General features: G+C 40.5%; 1 protein-coding gene across 1 annotated transcript in view; it reads left to right on the top strand.

Moving 5' to 3' along the window:
- The window catches only part of SH3BGRL2 (SH3 domain binding glutamate rich protein like 2), a 46,523-nt gene that overhangs the window by 13,586 nt on the left and 5,197 nt on the right, over positions 1-27,740 (top strand). The window contains exons 3-4 of the mRNA XM_063330917.1: positions 10,432-10,617; positions 26,573-26,653. Coding sequence (XP_063186987.1) covers positions 10,432-10,617; positions 26,573-26,653 — 267 coding nt within the window. The remainder of the gene's footprint in view (positions 1-10,431; positions 10,618-26,572; positions 26,654-27,740) is intronic.

Here is a 27,740-nt window from a genome sequence, read left to right as displayed (position 1 = left end):
TATTTTTCTTTGCAGAATTTAAAGTAGGACAGAATATTTCAGTTGGAAGGAACCTACAACGATCATCTAGTCCATCTGCCTGACCAGTTCAGGGCTGACCAAAAGTTAAAGCATGTTATTAAGGGCTTTGTCCAAATGCCTCTTAAACATCGATAGGCTTGGGGCATCGACCACCTCTCTAGGAAGCCTGGTCTAGTGTTTGACCACCCTCTTGGTAAAGAAACGCTTCCTAATGTCAAATCTGAGCCTCTCCTGATGCAGCTTTGAACCATTCCCGCACATCCTGTCACTGGGTACCAGGGAGAAGAGCTCAGACCTCCCTCTCCCCTTTCCCTCCTCAGGAAGCTGTAGAGACCAATGAGGTCGCCCCTCAGTCTTCTGTTCTCCAAACTAGACAAGCCCAAAGTCCTCAGCTGCTCCTCATAGGACATTCCTTCCAGCCCTCTCGCCAGCTTTGCTGCCCTCCTCTGGATGCATTTAAGGACCTTCACATCCTTCTTAGATTGTGGGACCCAGAACTGCATACAGTATTGAAGGTGAGGCCACACCAAGGCTAAATATGGTGGGTTAATCACCTCTTTTGACTGGCTGGTGATGCTGTGTTTGATGCACCCCAGGATGCAGTTTGCCCTCTTGGCTGCCAGGGCACACTGCTGACTTATATGAGTATTATAGCATTTTCTTGCTTTCCAAAACTTGCTTATCAAACTGCTCTCTTCAGTGCTATTTCAGTGAACTTTAAACAACTACCAAATATTTAATACATTTTAAGAAAATAAAGAAACAAAACATAATTATTGTGTTTTTTCTTCCCTCCACAAAATCATAATTCTACCAGGCAAGCTTGATTCACATTAACAAAGTGAAAGCTCTTGCATCTCTGAAGATTTTCAGCAATAGCAGTGTTGGACTTCCATGTGCAAGACACCAAACTATTGCCTGCTCTCCTAACTCTGCAGGAGGAACTGTGAGATTCAAAGGTCAATTTTCTGTTCATCGCTGCAGGACTAAGGACTGAGTTTCCAGTAGTTGACTTTATATTTCTCAATTACCTTGCTGAGCGGGGACTTTAGTGGGAACCAAAGGATATTCTTCAGAATCAAGTACCTTACAGAAATCAAAAGAAATAAACATATGAATAAACGTAATATAGGACGGAGATCAGAGAACAACTTGCATTTAATTAGGAGGTACTAAAGAGTAGCTGAATTAATAAGGGTTGCAGTTATCGTGCTTGTATTTATGTGTAGTATACATTTTGAAAAGGAAGATAGATGTTGCTTATTGAAAGGGTTTCTTTCATGATGCAAAATACTTGCTATAAATATGCCACTTTGACAAAAGAGTAGTATGAGGAGGAGTTAAATATAGAATGCCAAACAGGAGATTTAAATTATTCTCTGGCAACTTAGAGAGGTTTCTGTTGTAAAAATGCATGAAAATAACATTTTCTTTTTAACCACTCTCTTGAATTACTGAAACATATGGCAAATTACAAACAAAACCATCTATCTATTGAAAGAAGCTAGCTGCCAGCTAGGGTTTGAATTGTTTGTCTTTCAAAATGAATTATTCTAGTCTTGCAGGATGGTTCCATCAGGTGAAGTTTTTGATAGCTGAAAATACACTTTATGAATCCCTGAAATCTTCCAGGCTGCTTAAAGTTTCTCTTGTCTTTTGTGCCAGCCACTAGGATTCCCAACCTTGTTTCAAAAAAAAAATAAAAAAAAAAATCCTGGCATACAATTCTAGTAATTTTGAAACTTCTTGGCTCACTGTTGGCTGAGACATTTTTAAAAAAAGACCAAGTTACTAGCTTGCTCCAGTAATCTGTCCTCTGTTTTAGCTAGAGGCCCAGCTGAATAGCCTTCCCAGTGTCCTCACAAGAGAATACCTATGACTAGGAAAGATCCTGTATCTGTAGCAACAATATAATTTCCAGTGTGCATTTTGTCAAATAGAAATGTAAAAGTTTTCAGGATGGCGTAATTCCACAGAATGGAGCTCTTGCTGTAGGTTACGATCCAAACTGGTGGTAGGTTTTGCAAGCTTCCCTACTGGAACAACCAACTGTGCATCCTGATCTTCAATCTGGTGGTCACCTGCTGCTTGCCAGGGGAGGCTGGGAATGCTTTCATTACGTTTCATGGTCTACGTGGAGTCCTCTGGCTGCTGGGCCCTCAAGGTCTCTCTGATTTGGAACTGTCTGCCTGTACACTCAGTAGGACTTCCAACTTCTGGTTCGGTTCCTGTTGCAGTCTTCAAGTTTCCCTTTGTTTTAGCCATTTTTTTATTTCCACAAGCAATGCTGGTTTTTTTTTTGTTGTTTTGGTTTCACATTGATGCAACGAGATACATATTCATGTCATTAATTGGAAGATAGATCCAGCTTCACTGTTATTCTTACTCTTTTGATGGGAAGTAATAAGCCAAGATTTGGTTCTCATAGCATCTGGTTTCCTCCTGTCCATCAGAGACTCACATTTAAGTGGATTTTCAACGCTGTAGGAACGCATTGTTCCTACTGCAAGAAGAAAATGATGATAGAATCACTTACTTCGTTTGTGTACATCATTGGCAAGTCTTGTTTCCTGAAATACAGAAGAAATCAAAAGAAGTAGACTTGGGAGTGACTGTAGAGGCTTTCTCAGCTACATACAGCTCAAAGACGCCCTGCATGGCACTGCCTGTAGCTGATATTTCTGTAGAACCTTCTCCTTTTCCTTTCTTAGTCTTTCCCCTTTTTCCTGTTCCATATCTGCCTTTTCTTTTCCCTTTATGCTTACCAAAATAATACCAAGTAAACCCCTGAGCAAACTCCCACCATCTCTTGTTTTGTGCAGTGATAGATGTGTTTGTACTTGCTAAAGACTCCTTCGTGTTTCTGAGTGTTACCTTGTTACTTGCACAGAGGACAGTGGTTTCTTACAAACTATCTTAAATAAGAAACTTTTCCCTTCAGGAAAGGGAAATAAACATAAGGTAATAGACATACTTACACAGAAATAGTTCTAAATGCATGTTATCATAGTGCAACATCAGACAAGGAAAATACAAGGTTAGCAGGCATTGGGCATGGAACAATGTACTGTCTTCTATAGAAAAAGAAAATAATATGTTTTCCTTTGCTGACTGCTTGTGATTACGAGTCTTTTAAAAAAACAAACCTGGCTCAAATTTTAATTGTGCTTCTTAAATACCGGACTCTTTCATAGATACCATACATATACCACGCAGAGGTAAAGGTGTGCAGATTGCCTGGCTAAGCAGTGTCTCGGCAGCTCCCAGGGACCTGCAAACTTATTTTGCGTAAAGCCAAACAGATTGCCCTCCCAGTTCAAGAGAGTATTTCATATGGCGTGTCCTTAATTACGTCTCTGTGTGCAAGCGGAAGATTGCTGCTAGCAGGAGACCAGGGCAGTGCAGGCTGCATGTGGCCACTCTTCAGGGAATGGTCTATTTCTTTTCAGATTGTAAAGTTCCGTGGTCCATTTCCAGGACGTTGAAATATTTTCTTGAGGATGAAGCATTGAAGGTGTTTTCAGCTATTTGGAGGTCTGTTCTGAGGAGACTGTTTTTTCCTTCTATTGCATGTAATGCAATATTTGCTACAGCAGGTAGCCACTTACTTTACTTTTGGGAATAGTCACACAATGATGATTTTTTTATTTTTATTTTCAAAATTTCTTCTGTATTACCCTCACCACAGCTTCTCATCTCCTTTTTCCCCTAGGTACGTAGCTGAGTTGTATTTTCCTCTGCCAAGAGCAATGAATTAATCATACGAACCTTTGTTAAGGTCTGTCACAGCACTTCCATCTCTCTGCAATGAAAATTGCCAAGGGTCAGTTGTGCGATCCTTTCCTAAGCCAGGCAGAGAAAGAGAAATTTGGCAGAAAGTCTCTGTCGCTACAGGTTGCAAATGTAACAGGACCATAAGGATTTGCTTCTGTATGAAAGCAGAACTGCAGTAGAAACAGAAGAAAAGAATGCAGATGTTGTTTAGTGTGTTTGTAAGAGGCATTGCCTCCTCCTTGCTTTTCTAAGGAAGGTATGCGTAGGTTTGCAGTTAACGCTGTTTAGAGTTCTGCTCATTTGATGTGGTTAGGGCTTGCATCTCTTTGTTAGCGCGTAGTATCTCCTTATTATCTAGGAGTATGTATTAAGCCTCATCTGTATGAGAAGTGAAGGTTAGTAATCCTCTGCAGTAACTATATTAGATCTGCATTTTACACTGAATAATCCCTGTGGTTATGTTTGCATGACTTGTAAAGGCAGAGGCTCCTGTTTGATATTTTCGGCTGTGGGAGTGAGCTGGAGCTTGTGTTTATGTAACACAGATGCTGTTTTTGCAGTTCATATTTCAAATACCTGTAGCTGGTCATGCTTTAGCTTCTGCTGAGCCGTTTTCTTGGGGTGCAGTTTTGCTACTGATACAAACCGATGAGATTGTGGTGCTGACGTTATTGATGCTCTTTCCCTTGTTCCCCTGGTTCCTGCATTATGCTTGTGCAGGGAAAGCTGCAGGAGCTGCCTGGCAGGAGGGAGGAACATTGTGTCATCTCAGTGACAGACAGTGGTGAGATCTGCTTAGCTGTATCATCAAACTGCACCCTAAAGGTGCCTCTGCCAAATGCAATACATTCATTTTTCAGCTGAGTCAGTGAGTGGATAACGTGGCTGCTGCAGTTCTGGAGTAAGGGCAGGCATCAGGAGAGAGTCACCAGATTGAAAGAGAAGGAAGGGAACAAGCAGGACCATCTCTTGTCTTTAGAGGCACAGGTCTAGATAGACATACGCCAGTCTGTGAAACAAGACTTTGAGGTGGACTTAGACATGCATTCTGTTTTGTTTTTTTTTTTAAGTGCCAGACTTTGTGTTTGTGGTCTAACAAGCCGGCTTAGAAGATACTCATCGTAAGGCCTTGTTCTCAGCATGTGTGGTCTGAATATTTTTTGGGGTGGGATTTTGCATTAGAAGGCAGGCTGTTTATTCTTGGGATCTGTCTGCAATGAGTGGACAGTGCAGGTTAGGCTTTCGGTCATTTCGGTTCTGGGATGAAGAGGCTGCAGGGCAGTTGGTGCTACACATCTCACTCAGGAGCCAGTGCACTCACTGAGTGGTACCTGCACTTGAAGGCAGGAGCACTGAAGCCCAGGGAATGCCTTATCTCCAGATGGTGGAAGTTAAGAATCCAGAGCAGAAGACCAACCTTCTGCGTCCGCTTTGTGGGGACCAGACACTCAGGAACATGCCTGCTGACACCCTGAAGAGATTTGGAACTGAGAACGTGTCTGCGCTGTCCCATTTATATTAACTAGGCTAATGAATTAAGGCAGAGAAATTCTCTTTAATCACAGCTATTTCACAGTTCCTATTAATACTGCTACTTGAGTCATCTGCCTATAGTATAGTATAGTATTTGTCCTATCTGGGTTAGATAAATCCTGGACTAATGAGATTTTTGCAGTGTATTGAATATCTTGGTTAAGATAGTGTAGAATAATGAAATACCGTTGCCATTTGGTAATGGAGAGACCACATGATAAGCTCTGCTGGTTCAGCAGCTGTCAGTAGGCAAGCCTTTCAAGTACAGAAGATCTTATGAAAACAGGTTCAGGAAACATAGAGAGGGGAATAAAAGAAGGAAATTGTGACCTGTTGGAAATGATGAGAAGCTTCCGGGGAATTTTGAATAGAGGATGTGATCTGATTTTGCTAAACTTCTGGTCCAGTCTGGACATGATTTATGATGGTAATATGCTTATTCTGCAGGTTAGGTGGGAGATCTGTTCTACACACACACACCCCCATTAGCTGTGTAGGAAACATAAAGCTTAAACAGAAGAGTTTTCAGTCTAACCAAAGATACAAAAAGTAAAGTGTCTGAAAGCCAGAAGTGAGGCAAATTCTGAACAGAAGCAAGCAAATATTTTAAGTGAAGGCAGTTAATTAACTATGGGAAAAATTTACAGGATAGCAGATTCTCTGTTATTATCAGTTCAGGAATGGAGCTTAGGGAGAAAAAAATCCAAAGAAACTCTTTACTCCTAAGAGGTATTAATTCAGGGATGCTGAAGGTCAGAACAGATAATCCCAGTGGTCCCACCTGGCCTGGCGTGAGGATGTCTTTGAAGTATTTCTTCAAAGCAGTCTGAAAGCGTATCCTCCTGTTACCTGTTGCAAATCAGTATAAAGAAATGAGAACTAGGGGAAAAAGCTGGGATACTTTACCTGAGATAGACTCTTTTTGTAAATCAAGCTACTGAACAAGTGATTAGCTCATTTTAACAGTTATACATGTCAAAACAGGCATTCTATTTTTCTGCTTTTCAATCCTAGTAAGGAGACTAGCTTCAAATACTGGGATAAAATGGAGATGTCTCCAGGAGTTTTTTTCCTGGCTTACTTTTGTGAATAAAAATATAGATTAACAGTAAAACCAAACCCAGAGAAATGTTGTTCAGAAAACAATCAGCCTACTAAAAATATGAGAGACAATCATCGTATTATGATTAACCCTATCAGAGTTTTCTTCACCATGTTAAAGATAGATTAAGATCATATTTCGTAAGGAGACACAGATTTTATTTCAAAGTCAGTATTGCTGCTTAATAAAAAGAGATGATGTTGCCTGTTCCTAGTTGTACTTATTGCTAATACTCTTTCATGACTATAAGGAAGTTCAAAAAAAATCAACATCAAACTGCCTGTTTGAGATGAGATAAATAGGATGCATATGGAAGCTGCAGTCTCTTTATAGAAGACAAAATTAATGGGGGATGTGTTTTCTTCTGAAACTTCACAACAGATATATGTTTTGATGGTGTATCTCGTAGTGTCTTCTGGTATGCTGAAATGTATTAAAAACAAAATACTTTGATGCTAAAGCAGTCTACCCTGTACGAATACAGATGCTTTCCTGAAATGGTATATGAATAGCCATGGACCAAGTTTTTTCTGAATGTGGTACCTCTGATTATGTGAACATTCTTTTCAGATTCCTTTTGGTTGCATCACACTCTGGAAACCTCGGAAGCAGCAAGGTACAAGGCTAAGTTTCACAAAGAGGATTGAAGTATCCACCTCCATAGTTTGTCAAATGAGGTTGTATTTTTCTCCACTGGACTCTTGCCAGGAGCTCAGATCCTCTGGATAAGCTAGTGAGGAAGGGAGAGCTGATACTGCTCTTTGTGTCATGTTGTCCTTGCTCGGTGTTTCATGTGGTCGAACGCTGGAAGTTTTTAGAGTTCAGAGCAACCACAGATGAGAGCTGCAGGCAGGGTTGTGAGGCTGACGCACTCCTGGGGCACAGATCCAGTTGTAGAGGAAGACAAAGGTCCTGTGGTTTTCTTGGGGAATAATCAGCTGGCTTCTATTGTGGCAGATGCTCTGAGCACCCATCTTAAACAACAAGGCATAATTTAATAGAATTTTTAATGTAACTAATGCCCTTGTTTCAGTTTCTAGACTTGAATTGAATCACTTGGGGGAGGAGAAGATGCTCCTTTTTTGGCTAAAAATTTTCAGGGCATTTTGCTTAAATTTATGCAGCTGACACATCCACAGCTGATAACGCAGGCAGATGTTGTGTGGAGAATTGCAAGGCTTCTGGCTAAAAAAAACCCCACCCCACAATTTATTTCACTTCAACATCTTAATTAGTTTTATAAAAATAAAAAAGAATGATTAGGAAATCTGGGTTTGTGGGAGAACTCTCATGGTGTGAACAGTAAAATATTAGGGATATGATTAAATCTGAGATGCAGTTAAACTTGTGTACAGACTACTGGAAGACAGTAGACGAAAATGGGTACATGTAGATATATGTGCACTGGTATGTGACCTGGGCGTGTGCAATGGGGGTCTCTGGTACTGTGTACTGTGAAACTGTTAGAAGAATGATTGTCGACGGTAGTTGGCTAGTTGCTCTGACCAGAGGAGGAGGGAATTCATATTGGTTTTAGCAGTACTCCACTATAAGGAGATGACCTCTCTCACACGTCATTTTAGATGTCTCATTTCTGTTTGAACAAATACTTAATATTCGTGTCAAGAAAACCTCAGTCTGTCTCTTTTGGGCCTCTCTTGCAGCTTTTTTTGGTGAAAGAGGAAAATATTTTTGTCTTTCGCTTCTACATTGACAACAGAATTTGTCTTTGCGATTTTCAGGGAGGCAGTGAAAGGCATGTTGTATTTGGTACCAGCAGCAATGATGATGCAGTAATTTTGCTGTTGTTGATAATGCATTATTTGCACACAATTTTAAGAGCTGCCTTCTGTATGAAAAAGTGAACCTTTCACATATGCCTAAAAAAACCCACCAGAATATGTAAGAAAAGGAAAAAGAATAAGACACTGTCCTGGTTTGAGTGACGCAGGACTGATTTCTCTTCTAATCCTGGGAAAACTGCACTTTTAGAAGACTCTAGTGTCTGAATTTGTGAAAATATTTACTTTATAGCCAGCTATGGTATGTGGCTTTCAAGGTCTGTGGTTTTGAGCTAGACAGGTGCAAGGATGAGGAAGAGTGAGACCCGGACACTTGACCCAAGCAGACCAACAGGATTATTTCATACCATGAACATCGCATTGAATGTAAATTAGAAAGTTTGCTGAGAGGTTCTCTCTCTTCCTTAATGGCTGTGATCCTGAGAACTTCTTGCCCCGGTGACAGAACTCTGAGCCCTTTTCTTTCTCCCAGATCTGTAACACTTGCAGTGTCCAACGTTTGCTGTCCACTGCTGGGAGTGCACAGCTTCCTACTGATAGAATTGGCTGAGTATAATCCTTGTATATTTTTATATTGATATCAGTATCAATATTGGTTCTTTAATGTTACTAATGTTAATTATCTAGTCTTTTTTTATTAGATCTGTTTATATTTCAACCCTCAGGTTTCCTTGTTTTTTCCCCCGATTCCCCTTCCCAGGAGTCATCGGCTGATAGAATAATTATCTAAATGACACTAAATTGTTGTGGGTTCCTCAAACCATAACAGACACAAACTTATTATGCAGCCCACTTCTTAAGACAGACAGTAATCAAGGAGCTTTGTCTTTGCAGTTTCTTGGGATGGTTACCCTCTTATTTCAAGGAAACAATGATTCCATCAGCTTTACCTCCAAAAGTTATGTATCTTTGTGGTGCATTTAGGTAGACAGAATGGGTTGTGTGACAATAACAACTAGCACATGCACTTTAAAAATTCTCTGATTTCCAAATAGTATCTAGGTCATATGATACCCAAAGGCATGATTCATCCACCTGGGCTTTATGCCAGTCAGCAACTGCGTGGATCTGACACTCCAGGAATACTGTAAAAATATTAAAGCTGTATTATTTTTTTTCTTCAAATAACGCTGTTGATGATAACTGTAAAAAAATACAGCATATATTTTATAGTTCCTTTCTGAAAGAATTAGTTTCATTAAGTAGATGCAAAAAGTACAATATGGACTGACGAGAATACAGAGCAGACCTAGCTGAATGAGCCCAGGTGGCTTTCCTTGGCCCTACAGACTTTCATTTCAAAGGTTGCTATCTTGATATCAAGTGCTATTTGAGGGAGAAGTAGTCTTCACCTGAGTGTATCTGCTTGAAGCCCAGCTAGCTGTTAAGGGTTGATCTCAGTTAGCTACAATGAGCTAAAAAGAGGCCAGTGTTCGGCCTCTGTTAGGCTTTTGTATAAAGATGATGATCTCCTTGAGGGGCAGAAACCCCATACATTTAGTACAAACCTCATGCATTTTTTTTGCAGTGAAGTTAATTTTCAAGAGATGAGATCATGCTTATTTTTAGGCATGTGTATTATGCAGACAGACACTCTTAATTAAAGATTCAACAAGCCTTGTTCAGGGAACCATCAAGCTGCATTTTTAAAAGACGTGTAGGTGTCTAGGAAAACAAAAATGTGTGTAGCTGAGGTGTTTTTTTTTTTTTTAGCTGTACCAACATGTTTATCTCAATGAACACTTAACGGATTAGATTCTTCTGGGGCTTGCCGTGTTGCTTACCTTGGTAAGTGGTGCCTGTATACTTAAAAAATATAGGCCCTAATGACTTTGAAAACAAGCTGCCTCTTTTAATTCCTCCTTCTGAAGTCCCATGCAGATTTTTTTTTTTAAAGCATCTTTCGACTGTAAAGGCTGAAATTCCCCCAATTTAACTAAAGAGACAGCTTTCTAGAAATGAGGTGAGGAAGTATAACCTTTGCCAACTTGTAAATAAACAACAGTGTTTAACTTTTATGAATTTAAAACTGAAAAAAATATGTTCTCCTTTATCTTCCTTAGTCTGTGACTTCCCATCCCATGAAAGTGGGACGGGAGAGGAGGAATGATCTCAGGTTTGTAAGCACGTCTGAGTTATGGTGGATTTGCTCTGAGTATTGTTTTGTTTGTGTTTTTTTTTTAATTTTCTTTCATCTAGATAAAGAAGAGGCAGCAAGATGTGGTGAGGTTTCTGGAAGCCAATCGCATAGAGTTTGAAGAAGTGGATATCACAATGTCAGAGGAGAAAAGACAATGGATGTATAAAAATATTCCTGAGGATAGGCAGCCTGCGCAAGGCAATCCACTGCCACCACAGATATTCAGTGATGATCGGTACTGTGGAGTAAGTAGCTGTTACGGTTGTTAACGGCTGATATATTAGTATACCCTGTGGGCTATTTAAAAAGCTGGGCGTTGCTGTTGAGCTTTCTCTAGTAGTATCTGAATTAATGGTGACAGACTGGGGCGATAGGAGCGGGTGATGATCATACAGTGAAAATTCAGATCATTCATCTGTAAATCCTAAAGTTATCTTCAGCTGGTGGATTCCCTCCACAAAAGTAAGAATTTGTAATGTCACATGCTTCATGTACAAGCTGTTGATGGTCAAATCCCTTGTGAAACCCCACTATAAGCTGGGGATTTATGGTTTTCTTGCTACTTGGGTCTAGTTCAAGCATAAAAATTCAGAAGGAAATCTTTGGCATAGTAAATGAGAACATTGGCTAGACTGATTTATATTGTCGTTGTAATTAAGCTCCTTCTCTGCTGCTGTCAAAGTGTAAATTTCATTTATGGTCAGAGAGCATTTATGTGCTTCAGTCTCTAGGATAAATAAGAACTATTTGCTTTTTAAATTGTAGAACAGTTTTAGTTTTCCCTGAAGCAAAGCAGCTTGAGACTTGTATTCCACTGCCGAAAAACTGCTAAGCATGAGAGCCTGTGAGTCTGACAACAGATTGGTGGGTGGACTGTTCTTTCTGATGATGTAAGCTACAATAACTTCTCCGTCTGCTAGTGCGAAGCTGAAACTGCAGCCTTTGATATGTAAAGAATGGCACCATATGAATGTTTTACTCCCTTGCTTAGCCAGCATGGTACACTGCAGCTCCGAGGCTTGGACACTGTTGTAGTCTGGGAGAACTGTCCCAGAACTTTCATTCAACTTTGAACAAAATGTAAAAAGACCACAGCTGGTCTTTTTACACAGCACCTCTTTGCCTTGCTGTATCTTTTTATATTTCAACCATGTGACTTGTACGTCCTTTATGAGGCAGGTTTGAGGTACCTGTTAGACTAGCTGATGCAGAAAGGGAGGTTTGATGTGCCAGCCTGGCTGCTTCGGGAAGTGATTGGGTAAGGTTTATCTGTGAATACAGTTGGAGAATTAAATGGGGAAGAGAGTCTCTGTAGTTAAGATAGCTGGACCAGAGTAAACGTGGGTATTGTGTGGGTTTCTGACTACAACGTGGTGGAGATACATCCAAGCTGGTTCTAACTCAGTCCCTGCCAGAATCTACAGTGCTGTAACCAAGCTGCTTCTGGCTGATGGATCATTCAGATCTGCTGAGAACCTGTCAACTGCAGCGCAGTTGTTAGCTTAATATAGGAGGCATATAACAAGTGATCTAGGATCCTCTGCAACAGATTGGGTATGGTGCAGCATCTAGCTGGCTTCTTGAAGTGAGGTATTTAACATCCCTCCCATATGTTTTATATTGGCCTTACTTGTTCGCCTCGGCAGTATAAATAATATTTTTCTACTTCTGGGTAAGAAATGTCAGTTAAAGAAGCATTTCTGGGATGTGGAAGGGATTTTCACCTTCACTTGTGGAGCAGCCCCTCACTTACAGATAACATTTATGTTGTTCTGTGTGATTTTAGTTTGCCTGGGAAAAACAATGTTTTAAGCTGTTGTTTCTTACCATTTCATCTTGTCTTTATAGCATGTTTTAACCTTGTCTTGGAAATTGCTGTTTGGAATTAGCAAAGAAGATGTCATGCAACATGTGAGATGATCTTGTTAATCTGACTGCTCAGCTGATAGCTGTTTTGGTTGAGCGGAGTTAATCCTATTACTAGACCTCACTGCCTGCATGAACATCTTTAAAGAGCCAACATGCTTTGAAAGGAACTGTATGTTCTAGGATGAAGGAATAACTATGTGCAGGATCTCCAACATTCATCAGTTAGGCTACTGCATTAGTTAATGAAGTACTTAGATAATAGAGTGGAAGCAAAACATTAGGTAGGAGGCAAAGGAGATCAGTGCTGGAAAGGGAGTTAAAATATCACAATTAGATGAAATTAGCAGACATTGCACAACTTGTCTGTCATTTCCACAACGGGTGTTTTCATATGTTTATCTTGACATAAATAATAGTAATAAAAATCACTATTAAATAACTTAAACTGAAAAAAATACCCAGTGAGTTTTCTGTTAGTTGAGTTAGTGAAAATTGTGGCTTATCATTCCTGATTTGTGTCGGGGCAATTTTTAATTCAATTTGCTGTATTAATGAACACTGTCTGTTCTTCTGCCTGCCAGTTCTACAGCCTCACCAGAAAGCTGCCTAGGTACTCATTGTGGCTTATACGCTCTTACTGACAGTACAGACTTACTTAAAACACGAACTGGTCAGATCCATTGCTGTTCCTCTAAATGTATGAGGCCTAGAGAAGGCAAAGTGAAACAGGTGCACTTTTTATTTTGTTCAAGTTATTTCAATAGAGGTTCACAAGGATATGGTATACGAGCCATGACTCTGTGTCATGTTCATAGCCCTACTGTTTTTTCTGTGTTAGTAAAAGCATTTTTTTTTCCTCTCCCCATTTTTGCTTTAGTAGAAAACCTCAGCAATGAGCATAGAGGTAGTGTCTCAGAATAGATTTTTCTAGCTAGGACATTACCGCTTGAAATAATCGCTTTTCAGAATGTAACTGCAGTATTAGAGGAAGTTTATCTTCAGTGTTTTCAGTAAGTATCCAAAAGGGGTTGTTGTCAGCCATTCGAACATGCGGTAGCTGGTGTAAGAGGGGAGAAAGGTACAAAAAGATGACTGATGCTTACTGGTTCAGCAGGGTTCCTTCTGGTACCAACAGACAAACTCCATATTTTGAAATGTGAGCAAAACCTTGAAATTTTTCTGGATCTGTGTAATCTCAAATATGATTATTGATCTGTCTTTTCCTTTTCTCAGTCTTCTGAGATGCACTCTCCAATCTTTCAGTAACAAGTTCTGCTAATGGATTCTGAAATAAAGTACTCGGCAACAACCATTTTTATTTCCTGTGAACAAGATAAGAGCTGTGAGCACACAAGGACACAAATCATCTTACTGATTATCCAGTGCTATGTCATAGCACTGACACTATGATAATTTATCTATTTTTATGACTTTACAATCTGTTGTTTCATCTTAGTGACATTGCTATAACATTGTAAGTATGTGAGAAGAGAGTCTACATTTCAGACAAATCAGACACATGAACCTGCTCTTCTAATTTACAGTAGTATAAATCTGAAATTACTACAATTGCCTTGCTCTAGTTACTCTAGTTAGTGCTATGTAAGAGTAAGGAAATGTTACTGCCAAGTGCATGTTTGGAGAGGGAAATCCTGCACTTTGCATAAAGAAAAGCAGAGATACTTTGGAAAAGATTAAAGAAAAAAAAAAAAGGAGCAATACAGCTTTAATAGGAGCCTGGTGTGTTGGGTTGGGTTGCTGGACATTGAAACCAGTTGCATCTTGCCTGGTTCCTTACAAGGCTCCTCCTCAGTTCGTTTGAGTGGCTCCTGCTGTAGTACTTTGACATACAGCTATGGCATACAATTCAAATCATTAACCCCAAGGTTAAATGTCCTTGTGGTACACACCGGGTTTCTCCATCCTCTTTCATTACCCACCAAGTGCACCCTGGCCCTTCGGCAAAAGGAACCCCACAAACGGGTTTGCCTTTTCCTGAGGGATGAGCAACCCACGCTCTCTTTCCCAACCACTGTTCTCCCCACAGCAGAGAAGCTTTACCCACTTGACTTGTTTGATCATGGTGCATGTTTCGCATTCATGGATAACCTGCTCAATGGCTTCAAGGGTCAAGTCCACCCTCGATCATGAGCCCATCTATACATTGCATCTTTTTCTAGGTGTCCTGATGTGTCATGGGCCCATTGAGCTATGAATAGCTCACCCTTATGTTCCCAGTCTGGGTCCACCTTAGCCATTTCAATTCTGGCAGCCTGGTGTTCTTCAGTTGCACGGCTCTTGGGCATGTGAGTATCTATGTACTTTTACAATGAGGTTCTCTATGTAGGCAGCAACGTCTTGACACAATGCAGCAGACCAGATGGGCTTACCTCTGTGCTGACAGTTAGTCTGCTTCTGTTGCTGTAGCCACCCCCACAGGGCATTTGCTGCCATCCGTGAGTCGGTGTAAGAGATAGTGCTGGACGCTTTTCTCTTTCGGCAATGTCTAGGGCCAGCTGGATGGCTTTCAATTCTGCAAACTGGCTTAATTTGCCTTTGCCTGTGACAGTTTCTGTGACTTGTCTTGTGGGACTCCACACAGCAGCTTTCCATCTCCATTGTTTTCCCACAATATGACAGGGCCCATGAGTAAATAGGGCATATTGTTTTTCATTTTCTGGTTATTTATTATACAGTGGGGCCTCTTTGGCATGAGTTACCTCCTTGGGTGATGCTTGGACATGTCTGCCTTCTGGACAGTCCATGATCTCTTCTTCCTGCTCTCCCTCAGGAGGAGCTTCTATCTATCTCCTTTACTAACTGTGCTTCCATTGTTTCTTCTTGACTGCAGGAACAACTGCTGTAGTTGAAGGTTGAATTTCTGATTTATCCCCAGTATCTGTTTGTGTGGCCTCAGATCCAGAGACCACCTCATTCCTTTGAGCATAGGCATAGGCCTACCCCATTGCCGGAAGTTGTGTCTTTATGGTATATGCAAGGCATCCGTCCTTCAAGTATTCTGACAATTCAACAGGATTCCACGTCTGTTCAGAAGTCCCAGACCATCGGAGGTGAAAACTGTTCTAGACTCCTGCCCCAATTCTCCTCTACACCTTGCCACCTGGGAATTGGCTGCCTCAGGGCGTGTTCCTGTGTGGCATTCCCAGCTGGTTGGTTAGCTTTACGAAAAGCCAAAATCGGTGTCACTGCATGCACAAATACAGCCTTCTGGTTGCATTGGAATGTTCAAGAAACTGAAGGGCCATTGCAACAAGGGTTGAAACCTCTGTCCTGGAGAAGAAGATGCCATTCTTCATTTACTCCACAAAGGGCCTCCCAGAGCGGAAGAGGAAAAAGGTGTAATTGTTAATTGTCTCCATGAGATGATTCCTGGAGTACTGGGATGGGGCCAAATACCAGATTAGGTTCAAGGCCAATAGTTTTATCATGGCTTTCCCAGGCAAAGCAAAAGAAAGTGATGAACAGCAAAGCAAACAGCAAAAGCTGAAAACAGCCATCAACAAGCTCTTGAGTTTGACATACATGAAGAAAGGGAGCAAGAAATAGAGCAACTGAGAGAAAAAAACTGATCCGCACGAAGAACAAGAGAGTCAACATCATGACCAGCAACACAAAGTAACACTGAACAAGTAACAAGTAACAGCTGAACAGGTATAACAGCTGTAAATTCAGTCTAGCACACTCTGATGAAATCTGTCGTTATCTTGAAGCTTTTTGAGTCCCTCTTCAGGAGCCAAAAAGGACTGTTGTGGGTTGATCCCAGCCAGCAACCACACAGCTGCTGGCTCCCCCTGATTTTCCTAAGCAGGACAGTGGGGAAAATAGGAAGAGCAAAAGCAAGAGAACTCATGAGTTGAGATAGAGACAGCTTAATAAGTGAAGGAAAGATAAAAAACCCAAGTGATACAAATGCAATCACTCACCATCTCCCAAAAGCAGACCGATGCCCAGCCAGTCTCTGAGCAATGGCTACCTTCGAAGACAAACGCTCCCTGTTTTTTTAAGTGCATGATGTTACTGGTATGGAACATCCCTTTGGTCAGCTGGGGTTAGCTGTCCCAGCTGTGTCTCTTCTCAATCTCTTGCCCACTCCCAGCCTACTCTCTGGGGGAGAAGAGTGAGAAACAGCGAAGGCCTTGATGCAGTGCAAGCACTGCTTGGCAATAGCCAAAACATTGGTGTGTTACCAAAGCTGTTTTAGTCACAGATACAAAACACAGCACCATAGGGGTTGCTGTGAAGAAGCTTAACTCCATCCCAGCTGGACCCAGTAAAAACATGAAGACTGTAGTTTGTTTTCTAAGTTTTCGCTAACTAAATCCTTTGCTTTCAAGGTTACAGAAAAATTTCTGAATGCTCTGCCTCTCATTGTGAATTTATTTTATACACAGCCAGATCAGTGATTTTGCATGTGAGTTATTCAGATTTTTCTAAAGTACTGCTGCTAGGACACAACATAATACTAACTACTAAGTATCCTGCAGGTTAAAAACACTAAAATAATGAACAAATGATTACTCATCCTTACTTATTACCTATGTTACCTTTTTTACACAGATAATGGAAAGTCCAGACAGATGGAGAGATCGCTGCAGATTGGTGTATTAGGGCCAGATTCACAAAGGGACTGTAGCACAATGCCAAGCACTGAAATGCCTGAATTTTAAGCATGTGGCTTCCAGAGTGGAATTTGCAGCCCCCAGCTAGGGCTCTAGCTTTGTCACATAGTAGGTGAGAAAATGTTATCCAAACAGGATCTGCAGTAGCCAGAACACTGGACATGGAGAGTTCTTAAAGCAGAAAGCGAGAAATGCTGGAAAAGCGATGTCTGAAAATTACGCCTGTGCCTCACATCTCCCTCTTCCACTTTCTCTGAAATCTCCACAATTGAATACACAACCCTTCTTAGACTAAAAGTGACTCCTGGATCTTTCAGAAGACTGGAAATCTCCACTTGGCAGTGAAACTGCACTTTAATTTTAACCTTACAAAGCTGTAAATTAGCATTTTGAGATACTGACAGTTTTATATGCAGAAATCTGCTATTGATGTGAGATCGTCTGAAATTTAGGCCAACGAAAATTAAAAAGAAATCTGTTTCCAGGTGGGAGTTTGAGCTCATGGGGAAAATATTTACATAGCAGGCTGAATTTTTTTTTAACCTTTTTTTTTTTTTTCTTGGACACTGCTTAGATGGTTTAGAGTGTTAGGGTAAGTCCTGGTAGAGTGCCTAGTGGCCAGGAGTAGAAATGGAGATACATGAGATTTATTGTCCTTCGCTGAAATGTAATATATGGGTATCAACTCCATCAAAACAGTGGAGGTCTATAGACAAGAAAGAAATAAAATAGGCTGCTGAAAGAGGTGCAGTGTTCTTGGGAAGCTATTCAGTGCACAGGCAATTACTGTGACACTGATTTCTTTGCACTGTTAAGTATCAGTCTCTAATGTTTTTTTTTAAAAGATCCTGGAAAGATTCATATACATTTCTTTTTCTTCCTTTTTTATACATGTCAAATGACAAATCAGTAACTACTCACTCGTAAGAGAAGGAAGATTTAAGAAAACTGGCTAAAGGCCACCTCAGAGTTTCTGCCCTGGCCTGTCGTTGAAGAGTTTGTCATTATTGTTGTGCCTACAGATACGGAGAGCTTGAACTCTGTCTCTCTAGATCCTTAAGCAATGTGGCAGAATTCACCTTAGCACATCTGCTGTAGTGTGCTTACTTCAGGAGCTAGGGCCGTTGTGAGGGTAATTTGGTATTCAGCAAGTCCACATTCAGTTCCCTGCACCCTTGAAGTTGTCTTACCCAACTCACTTAGCATCTTGGTGGTCGGGGTCTGTCTTTAGAAGAGGGATAATCTCACTAGATAAAAGTACGAATTGCTCAGAAATCATATAACAGCTGTTAATGATTGGTGATGCTGAAACTTTCTTGATTAATTAGTTTTTCCATCAGAGGTAGAGCTTCCTGTATGGCCATTTTAAGCTCTTTGTTTGAAATTGTTCTTAATTACCTTTTGCAGTTGCACTGGAGCAGTTTGTGGCTCACAGATGTCCACAGACCCTAGGCTGAACGTGAGTGACTTGGGGGCAGTGACACAGCACTGTTTATCTTCCTGATTAAGCCCCTTTTTCTCAAGCAAGGAAAGTAGAAGGCAAAGCTGGTGTTGGAAAGCAACCCCTGCCCATGTGTCTTCTGCATATTGGCAAGATACTGTTCAGACCATCCACAAGGTCTGTATGGTTGTAACTTACAGGCTATGCCTATGCTTTTGCTGTCCACTTCTCCACTGCTTTTCTGTGTCTGGAGGCAAAGAGCTTCAGTTCTGTGTGATACATGCTTAATAAAAGGAAGTGTGGTACCAGAGGCTAAGTGTAGAGCAGTCAGCCTGCCTGGTGTAGGACCTTAAAAAATAGAAACTCCACAAGTCAGTAAAAATAAAATAATCCAAGAATTTTATCTTCCCCAGAGCCATTAGAACTGATATCAGTAATGTCTCAGTGCTGCTGTTTACCCTGTAGTGGAGAGAGTACATGCCTGCTCAGCACCGCAGTTTTTATTTGGGCTCTTTCCTCTCGGCTTTCTAAACTTCACGAATAGCTGTTTGAGGTAAAGTAGCAGACATTTTCTTGTAAACCATCCCATCATATAAAGATGATAGCTGTCAAATATTTGATACATGTCTGGATATAACTTACTCTGGTTTTAGACGCTCTATTTCTTAAATATAATTATATCAGTTGATTATGTATTTTAAAACATTTAAAGGTGACCAGTATAAAATTAGAATTGTCACCTTTACAGGAGATAGTAGAAAATAGCACCATTTTTTTGTCTTTTAGATTTTTGTATTTATTACATTGATGTTCTGCAGAACTTATGGATAATCATTAAGTGTGACAGAAGCTACTAGTACTTGTGTTTGGGATCCTAATTCTCCTTTGCATGGAATGGAAACTTCCTATTGTGCCATACTTTCCTGGGGAGAAGGGGTTTATTGTTGAAGGCATCACAACTACTTTCACTAAAGTCTTCTAAAGGGCCTGGTCTATTAAAATATACTGCGGTAAGGGTAAGAAAACTTACTAGGGGAAAGTAATACTTTGAGGGCACAGAGTATTGCACAGCATATGGATGCAGGATGAAATAAGATTTATTTTTTTTTTTGGCACCACTGTTTCACTTGTGATTGTGCCAATATGATTATGTTCTAAGACACACTTTGAAGATAAAGAAGTTATAATCCATTTATAAGTAAAAGTAAAAATGCTGTTAATACATTGCAGTGCCATTACAATTAGCGTGGCTTTCCTCTTTCTTTAGTAGATTCACATTTCTGTTCTTCTCTGAATTAACCACAGAAAACAAAGGAAAGGTGGAAAGATGATTCTGACAGTGTCCCGTTCCTAAAATAAACAAACGGAAGGGGAAAATCCATATTTCATTTAGTTCTCTGACATGTCACCTAATATTGATATGAGTAAAACATTCTAAAAGGAAAACCAGCCAACAATGTGGTTGTTATGTCCCTTGTAAACTTGCATCTGCCTTAAAACACATCCAAGTTAAAACCTGTGTATGCAGAGCTTCTGTGCAGCACGGTCAGTTTATGTTTCTGAGCCATGATTTCATTTAAAAGGATAAGTACAGTTAACTCCCTGATGTTTCAGGCCTTTCCTCTCTCAAACTCCTGTCACGGTCTGATTTGATAAAATTCTTATCCAAACAACTTGTAAAATAATATGATGAGCTGGAAGGCGCACAGAAGTGGGAGGTGGCACCTGTTATCGTCTGTAGTAGTTACTGATTCTGACACTAACTCCCCCTGCATGTTCCCCTGGCCCAGGTGGGCACTGTGCCGGTTTGAGGTCTTCAGTGCTTGGCTGGGGGAAGCCCTCCTGCACTTTGACTCCCTGTCTTAGAGGTGGGGGTTATTGGTTCTTAAAGAGTTGATGTCTGTGTGCCCCGTCATGGTTGCTGAATGAATGGCAAACATCACATCAGCCCGAGTTTGTCATGTACTCTTCAAACAATAGAGCTGTTGCTGACATCTGCCTCGCTTTTATTAAAGCCTTTGTTTTTGGAGATTACCGAAATAAACATCTGGCCCTTAGGAGAGGAGTAACAGGTTGCTTTGTAGAGTCAATTGTATAAGCTCTTTAAAAATCCTGTGCAGAGATCTTATCAGAGGGTTAGCTAATTGAAATCTCCTGTTTAGACTGTCCAGTGTTGTGCAGACAAGATCCTCTTATTTTTCTGTATTTATATAATATTAAAAAAAGACTCAGACATGCACACACACTCATTCTCCAAGGAGAGCTGTGCTGAGTAAGAGCTTTCCATTGTAATCCTAATCAGATCAGTAAATGAATGTCATCTGTCGTGGAGAACTGGACTGCCCTTTTCAGGAGGCATGCTAACAGCTCGTTCTCAATGGCGTACGGTTTAACTCAGCAGCACAGTGCTGACTCAATGCATCTAAGTTATGAGTTCACCATTATAAATTGTAAAAGCAATTACCTTGCCCCTTTTATAAGAATGAAGAGACCACAATCATATATTGAAAAAAATTGTTGCCAAAGAGAAACAAATTCAAACAGCATTCCAATAGGCTTATCTTTTAGGGCTGCCCAATAATTAGTGCCTTTTAAAAAACCTGTTTAAAAAGCAGTGCAAGCTACATTTGGACGGATTCCTTATTTTTCTGCTTTTTGGTGTGGTAAGCAATAAGGACTTGTCTGAGATGTGTTAACTTTTCACTTTTTGCAAACTAAAAGCAAACAGCGACAAAGCCAACTTGCTCTTTTAAAGAGACTTATTGGGAGGAATTTTATTCACAGTTACTGTCTCTGAAACTTCATTAGATGCAATGTTTTCCTAATCTCTGTTGCAGTAATGGATTGACAGTGACTGTATAATTGCTAATTGTAAATGCAGTCTACTTTGTGTTAATGTTTTACTTTGACCCAGTGCCATCACGCTTGTGTTATATTCCTTGAAGCACAAATAATTATTTATGCTGAACTGCAGTCCTGCCACTTTTAACTTTGGTGTGCAGTAAATAGTTTCTCCCAGCAGTGACAGTGTTTATTTAAACAAGCTTCAGTGTACCTGCTGAACAAAATGCTAGGCCAAATTAATTATGGCAGTGTCTGTAATCACATCACTACAGTGATCTCGTTTCCCAGCACCAGGAATACAGCACACCTAAGGTCTCCGCATCACAGTTGGGATACAGCCACTGCTGTTAGCCAAGTTGAGCTTTGTGAACTTGGCAGTTGCTGTGAAAGAAGGAGAAGCTACCCTGGAAGTGGGATTTCTGAGGTGGAGAGAATTCCCAAGGACCAACAGTTTTCCTACTGGAGTAAATTGACATAAAACCCACATGAATGCCAGAAGGATGCAAGATATTTGTGTCATAATGAGGAGTTAAATCCAGATTTCCTGAGGGCTTGTCCACCAAGACTGAGCTGCTCTTAGTTTACTGTAGCATTTGGGCAGTGGTTGGCTGTTGGGATTTCTGCATAATCTAGACTTTAAGAGAGTTCTCCTGTCTTTGATTAACCTGGTTTTAAAGAGGTGCAAAGCAACCACAGCACCTTTTAGTTTCAGGATAGACTGCAAGGATTCAGATTTTGAAAACAAAGCTATGGAAGTGATGTGCCTCTAGGGCACCGGTGGGTGCCACTTCCCTGCAGAGGGGCGAGACAGCATTGCTCAGGGGATGCCAGCAAAGCCACGGTGCCCGCTGGCTTGGTAGAGCTGCTTGGGACAGCGACAAGGGGACTGTAGTAACTTGCTACTGGTGGTGAAGAACAGAGAACTCTTGCCTTGCCAAAACCAGCGGATGGTGGTGTTCTTCATCTGTGGGAGGCAGGGTGTCCCACAGAGTTTTTCCAAGTGGAAGCCATTGGCTCGCAAGCGAGTTGCTCTCTTGCCTGTGTATGGAGCTCTCAGCTTCCACTGAGCTTGGCACCAGTTTCCTTCTTCTGCCTCTGCATCGACGGGATGTTCTTTATGTGACAATAATTTTCATGTCCTCAGCTGTGGATTTAGTGTCTTTACATGTGGCTCAAATCTGCACAGACTGTCTCCTTATAAAGGTAAGGTGAAAGGCAAGAGGTTTTTGGAACATCTGTTGTCTCGGCTGTATTACAGGGAAAGCCAGGGATGCCCACTTTGAACTACTACCACGTTCCAAAGCATGGCAGATGAGTCCTTGAGGTCGTATTCCTTGAGATCATGCTTCTCAAAAATCTCTTAAGAAACTACCATACTAAACTGATTTCTTTCAACTTTTATTGGACTGTTATGCATTTTTATAACATTTTTTTCACTTTTGAATATTTTGGGATCATGTATTTTCATTGCAGAGATTAGCGGGAAAATTCTCCTATTTAAAATTTTACTGCTACTTTATCTAAAAGCAGGATGCTTCTTCCTCCCATCCCCCATGACAGTGTCAATTGCATTTTAATATGTTTTGCAATGCAGATATTTCAAAACATCGGGGAGATTGCTTCTGGTGGATAATCTCTTGTGGTTATTAAATATTCTGCTCCTTTTAAAATGAATCAATCCGCTAGGCTTTGTGCTCTTTCAAACATACGCTTACTCAGTTTAGCTCACTGTTTAACCTTCACAGTTTTTTCAGTAAGTGAATCCAGGTTTGATAATCTAAAAATGTGCAAAAAACATATTAAATCAGGCCTGGGTACTTCTGGAAGTAAAAATTGGTAACTAGCACTTGAAGAAAGCTTTTTATGATTAAGTCTTAAATTACTTTACAGAGGCTAAGGTAAACAGATGTTCATAGATATCGGTGGATTAGCTGAGTCAGAAAGTCACTCTCAGAGCCAGGAATGCAGCGTTATTTCTGATGACATTATTTTCAGGCTGTGAATCTTTCCCTGCCCTGTTTTTCTTTCCGACTTATTAACAAAGAGTGAAAAAAACCATGGTTTTAGGGTAGTGATGGTTTTAGAGCTAATTGAAGTACTGGGATTAAGACACTTCAGGAGAACCCCAGCACTTGAAAACAGTGATGAGAGATGATGACTCACCTGAACAAACAGAGAGCCTTCCTTGGACAAACTGGTGAGACAAACAGGTGTCTGGGGGTTCTGTGTGCTTAGGAAGAAAGGGCACTCCTGGCAGGGAGTGAAAATCATGTCTGTCTTGAGCCATGCTGCTGCAGAAACGCTCGCAATAGCTGCCTGCCACCAGGTTGGCGGCTTACAGTTTACAGGGCCATAAGGAGCAGTTTAAGGCAATTTAGACCCGCCCTGATATTAAGGAGGGGGGAATGTTGCCGTTGTTCTTCTCACTGTGGGCTGTACTCATCCACTGCTCCCCTACCTTCAGCTCCAGAGATAGCGTGACTCACTTGTAGATGACCCCAGGTGGAGAAAATTAAGGTTATTTCTCAGTTAGATCAGGCGCTGTCTTCACAGGTGGTGGTTGCTTACATAGCTTGTGTCCCTCTTGGCTTTTCATCTGCTTTAGCAGAGTCAGGCCAGACCTTTTTCAGGTTTAAGAGCATCCATGTGTTTTTCAAGTCTCATTTGTAAAGGTCAAGGGCTTAATCAAACACCCTTCTGCAGAGCTTCAGTATTACTGATTACTCCTCTAGGTATTCAGGGATTACATCATCCCTTTTTAATCCATGGCATTGTTGGGGTTGCTTTCAATACTGTTTCAGTTTATGCCGTGGCTTAGTTGTGAGATCTGTCTATTTTATTTGGATTTACTTTCTGGCTATTAATTGTAAATTTATGTTAATTCAGAAGTTAGCGTCAGTTCAGTGAGTTTTTAATTTAATGTAAAAGTGGCTATTTCCTCTGTTTAATTATATGTTTAATTTCAAAGTTAGGTAGAACAGACCATACCTAAAATTAACAGTGAGGAACTTAAAACTTCATATGTTAGCATTTTAAACAGTAACAGTAATAGTTCTGTGCTCATAATGGTAAGCAGCATCTGTCTGCAAAGTCTGTTTTCCCATCTATGATGCTGATCATCGCAGGAGATTCTACCTTCCTTTGCTCCAGAACTGTTTTGTTCCTTGAAGTGTTTCGTTCCCCTGGCAGTGAAAGCAAATACACTTGGCTCTTCCCATACAGTGAAGTGAGTGGATTTCATTGGAAATTATGTATCGCACATAGAAAAACCATGGAATTGAAAACCAGAGAAAAGAAATGCCTGTGCTCTCTCTGTATATATATAGATACACATGTGTATGAAAGCTGAAAGGATCTGTAGACATTTTAATATAGCTTTTAATACAGAGGGTTAGGCTGGGAAACTGCTGCTGTGCAGCAATGTTTTTTCTGGGCCTATTTGAATGATTAGGCAACTTCCCCAGGACAGTTGTATTCATGTTTGTATATATTTGTATATATTTTCATTATGGAAATGCTAGTAAAGCATCTTTGTCTAGCACACCATAAAGGGTTTCAGAGAAATTCTGCACATCTGCAGGAAGATTATGGATCTCGTGGGAGGTATATTATCCTTGCTATGATGACTATGTATTTTCTGTCCAAACAATCTTTTATTTTACGTTGGTGGAGAGAAAAAAAAAGAGAATGAAGAGAAGTAAAGTCTTCATCTACAAGCACATGCTTTCCTTACAAAGCTATTTCATGAAATACCAACCATCCTTCTGCAAGGATATAATTTGGTGTATCTTATAATTGGGTCTGGCAGGTGGGATGAAGGGCCATTCAGGGATTCACACTGCATTGTGAAGACGCAGAGAAATACTGGGAAGCAGAATGCTTGCTCAGATCTTTTTTACTTCCTGCCTAGGATTTGAGAAGCCAAAATGTAAGCACAAGTGGATATTGTCCAGGCATGAGTTGGGAGATAAAAGAAGGTTCCTAATCTTTGTATATCCTATGATGGCCTTCCAAGAATAGCCAGGTCAGAGAAAGATTTCTGCTTTTCTGTTAGGGCTGCCTCTCTTTATCTTACATGGTCCCCTGTGATTGTAGGGTGGTTTGTGAGGTTACAGGTTCGAGAGAAGGCAGGAGTGGAAGGACACAAGCGTGCAAAGCAGATGCTCTTGGGGAAAAATTGAGGTCCAATTTCAGGGAAAGCACCTGAAACTGTAACAATGAGATTAGAGGTTAGGAGCTGAAGTGCTAACTTTGGGAATGACTGTTACACAGATGGGAAGTGTGTGGAGGCATGGAGACTGCCTGATACTATTCTGTATTGAAAGCATGTGTGTGCACAGTCAATATTTAAAGGGATTTCTCTTGTTGAATGCTTGCAAGTTAAGCGTAACTACTAATCTTAGATATTTAGAGATAATTGCAATGTAGTGATGAGCACATACCTGAAATTTCCTGACATTTACAGAGTATTTTACTTGTCAGAAGTGGTTAAATAAGGATTAATATTTCCATTCCGCAGTTATGTGGTGGAGGAAAAGACTCTCAACTGGGTGCTTTATTGTTTGCTAGTGGTCATAGAGGAAATCTTTGCCAAACCATGAAAAGAACCTGTAGCTTCTTGGCTTCTTGCCAGTTGCCAAATCTATTCTCTAAACTGTGTTCCGTTTTTCTCTCTTTCCCTTGAAAACTGAATATGGTCAGCTCATCTGATGAGAGAAGATTAGCAGGTGTCCAACGCAATAAACAAGTCAGTAAAAGTAGTAGTAGCACATTGACATCAGAACCTGATCTTAAGCAGCTGGAGCCTAAAAGTAACTTAATCATGATAATGAGGCTCGTTTTTTATCTTTCTGTACAACAAGTTACTTTATGGTAATGTTTTATATTTAAGTATGTGGTTGTCCAAGGCTGAGATATGATAGCTGATTTCAAAGGATACAATGATGATGAAGTCTCTGTTCCACCACAGAAGAAATAAGGAGTTCAGCTGCCTTAGGATGACTTCTTGGAGCTTTCCATGTTAGGAAGTATTTTATTTGCTAAAATGCAAATTGGAAAGCCAGTCAGAAACTTATTTGCATTGTTAGGCAATTAAATACCCTTTAAAATATACCCACTATATATTTCCTTTTAATGCAAGTCCATGTTTGTATTTTTCTGTCAAATAAAGAGGTGAAAGGTGTTGTAGTTAGAGAATTTATGTGTTTTTCTTTGCCATTGTAGTTGGTGATACCATTGCAGTTTAGAAGAGCTTTTAGGTTTGCATAGGAAAATATGCATAAGTATCAGTATTTTCCTGAGCATTATTACATATCACCCTTTAGTGTAGTACCTGGTTTGGTAAGATCAATGAGGAAAACATGAATACAAATGTTGAGTCATCTCTTTTTTTTTTTTCCTCTTTAGGATTACGATAGCTTTTTTGAATCAAAGGAGAGCAACACTGTCTTTGCCTTTCTTGGACTGAAACCTACTTTGGCATCAAAGGTCAGTGTAGAATTCCAAACTTTTAATGGAATTCTTGAAATATTGAGATTGAATTTTTTTGAACCGAAACAACTCTGTGTGTTCAGATGCGCCACTGCCCTGATCCGCACCTTGTCCTTATCAGCTTCATGCTAATGAGGTAATTGAAATGGTTGCCATGAAAAGCAAAGCATTTCAAATGAAACCAAGCATTATACATGGAAGTTAATTTGAGGCAGCAGATAAGCGAAGTTTAGAGAATGCATTCTCCTTCACATTATCAATCTAAATTGAAAGCAACAGGAGACAGAACTAGGATCTTATTCACTGGAATATCTGCAGTTTATGTTACCAAAACATCATCTTACTGAGCCAGCCTGGCCTAATGGCTCAAGCAGGACAGCATTTATTCATTAGGCATTCCTTTTTAAAATGCTTACATGCTGGAGCAGTGAGGAGTTATATTAACTTTTTGGATAAGAATTCAGTTTTAACAAACACATATATACAGGTCAGAACACAAAGCCAGATAACATCTTTCTGTTGAGGGCAGTATAATAGAGGAGAGTTTATTGCCATATGGAAGCCTGAACACTTGTTCAGAGAGACTGTATGGTGCACCTTTGGGCAGTAGATCAGAGGGGAGGATTTTTCTTCCCTTGACTACTGTAGGTATAGCTGTGTTTGGTAGTAGTACTGTTTCATGCCTGGACGGTAGCTCTTGGTTATCTATGGCGTTCTTCTGCCAGGAATTCATTTATTTCTGGACCCCATGAGGGACAAGAGTGGGAGGGAACCTCAGCAGGGAACTGCAAAAGCAGGTTATTTTGGCAGCCTGCCTTGCTTCATAGCTTGAATAACCAGTCCTAGGAAAAAGATGATGTCCCACTGCAATCAGAAATAGCAGTTTCTCTGCAGCTCTGTTCCTGGGAAGTAACCCGTTGTAGGCCTGGAGGAGCGTCTCTATAAACTTGGCCAGATCACTGCTTCAGTCTGGTAGTACTGCAGAGTGATGCATCCTCAGCTGCTGTGTGGACCGGGTTTAGGGGCATCTTTAATGTGAAGGTCACAGACACAGGAGATGAGAATGTATTCATACCATTAAAAA

Source organism: Chroicocephalus ridibundus, chromosome 3, assembly GCF_963924245.1.
Source record: "Chroicocephalus ridibundus chromosome 3, bChrRid1.1, whole genome shotgun sequence".
Classification (NCBI taxonomy): domain Eukaryota; kingdom Metazoa; phylum Chordata; class Aves; order Charadriiformes; family Laridae; genus Chroicocephalus; species Chroicocephalus ridibundus.
The sequence above is the reverse complement of the archived record's forward strand: the minus strand, read 5'-3'. Positions and strand labels throughout refer to the sequence as shown.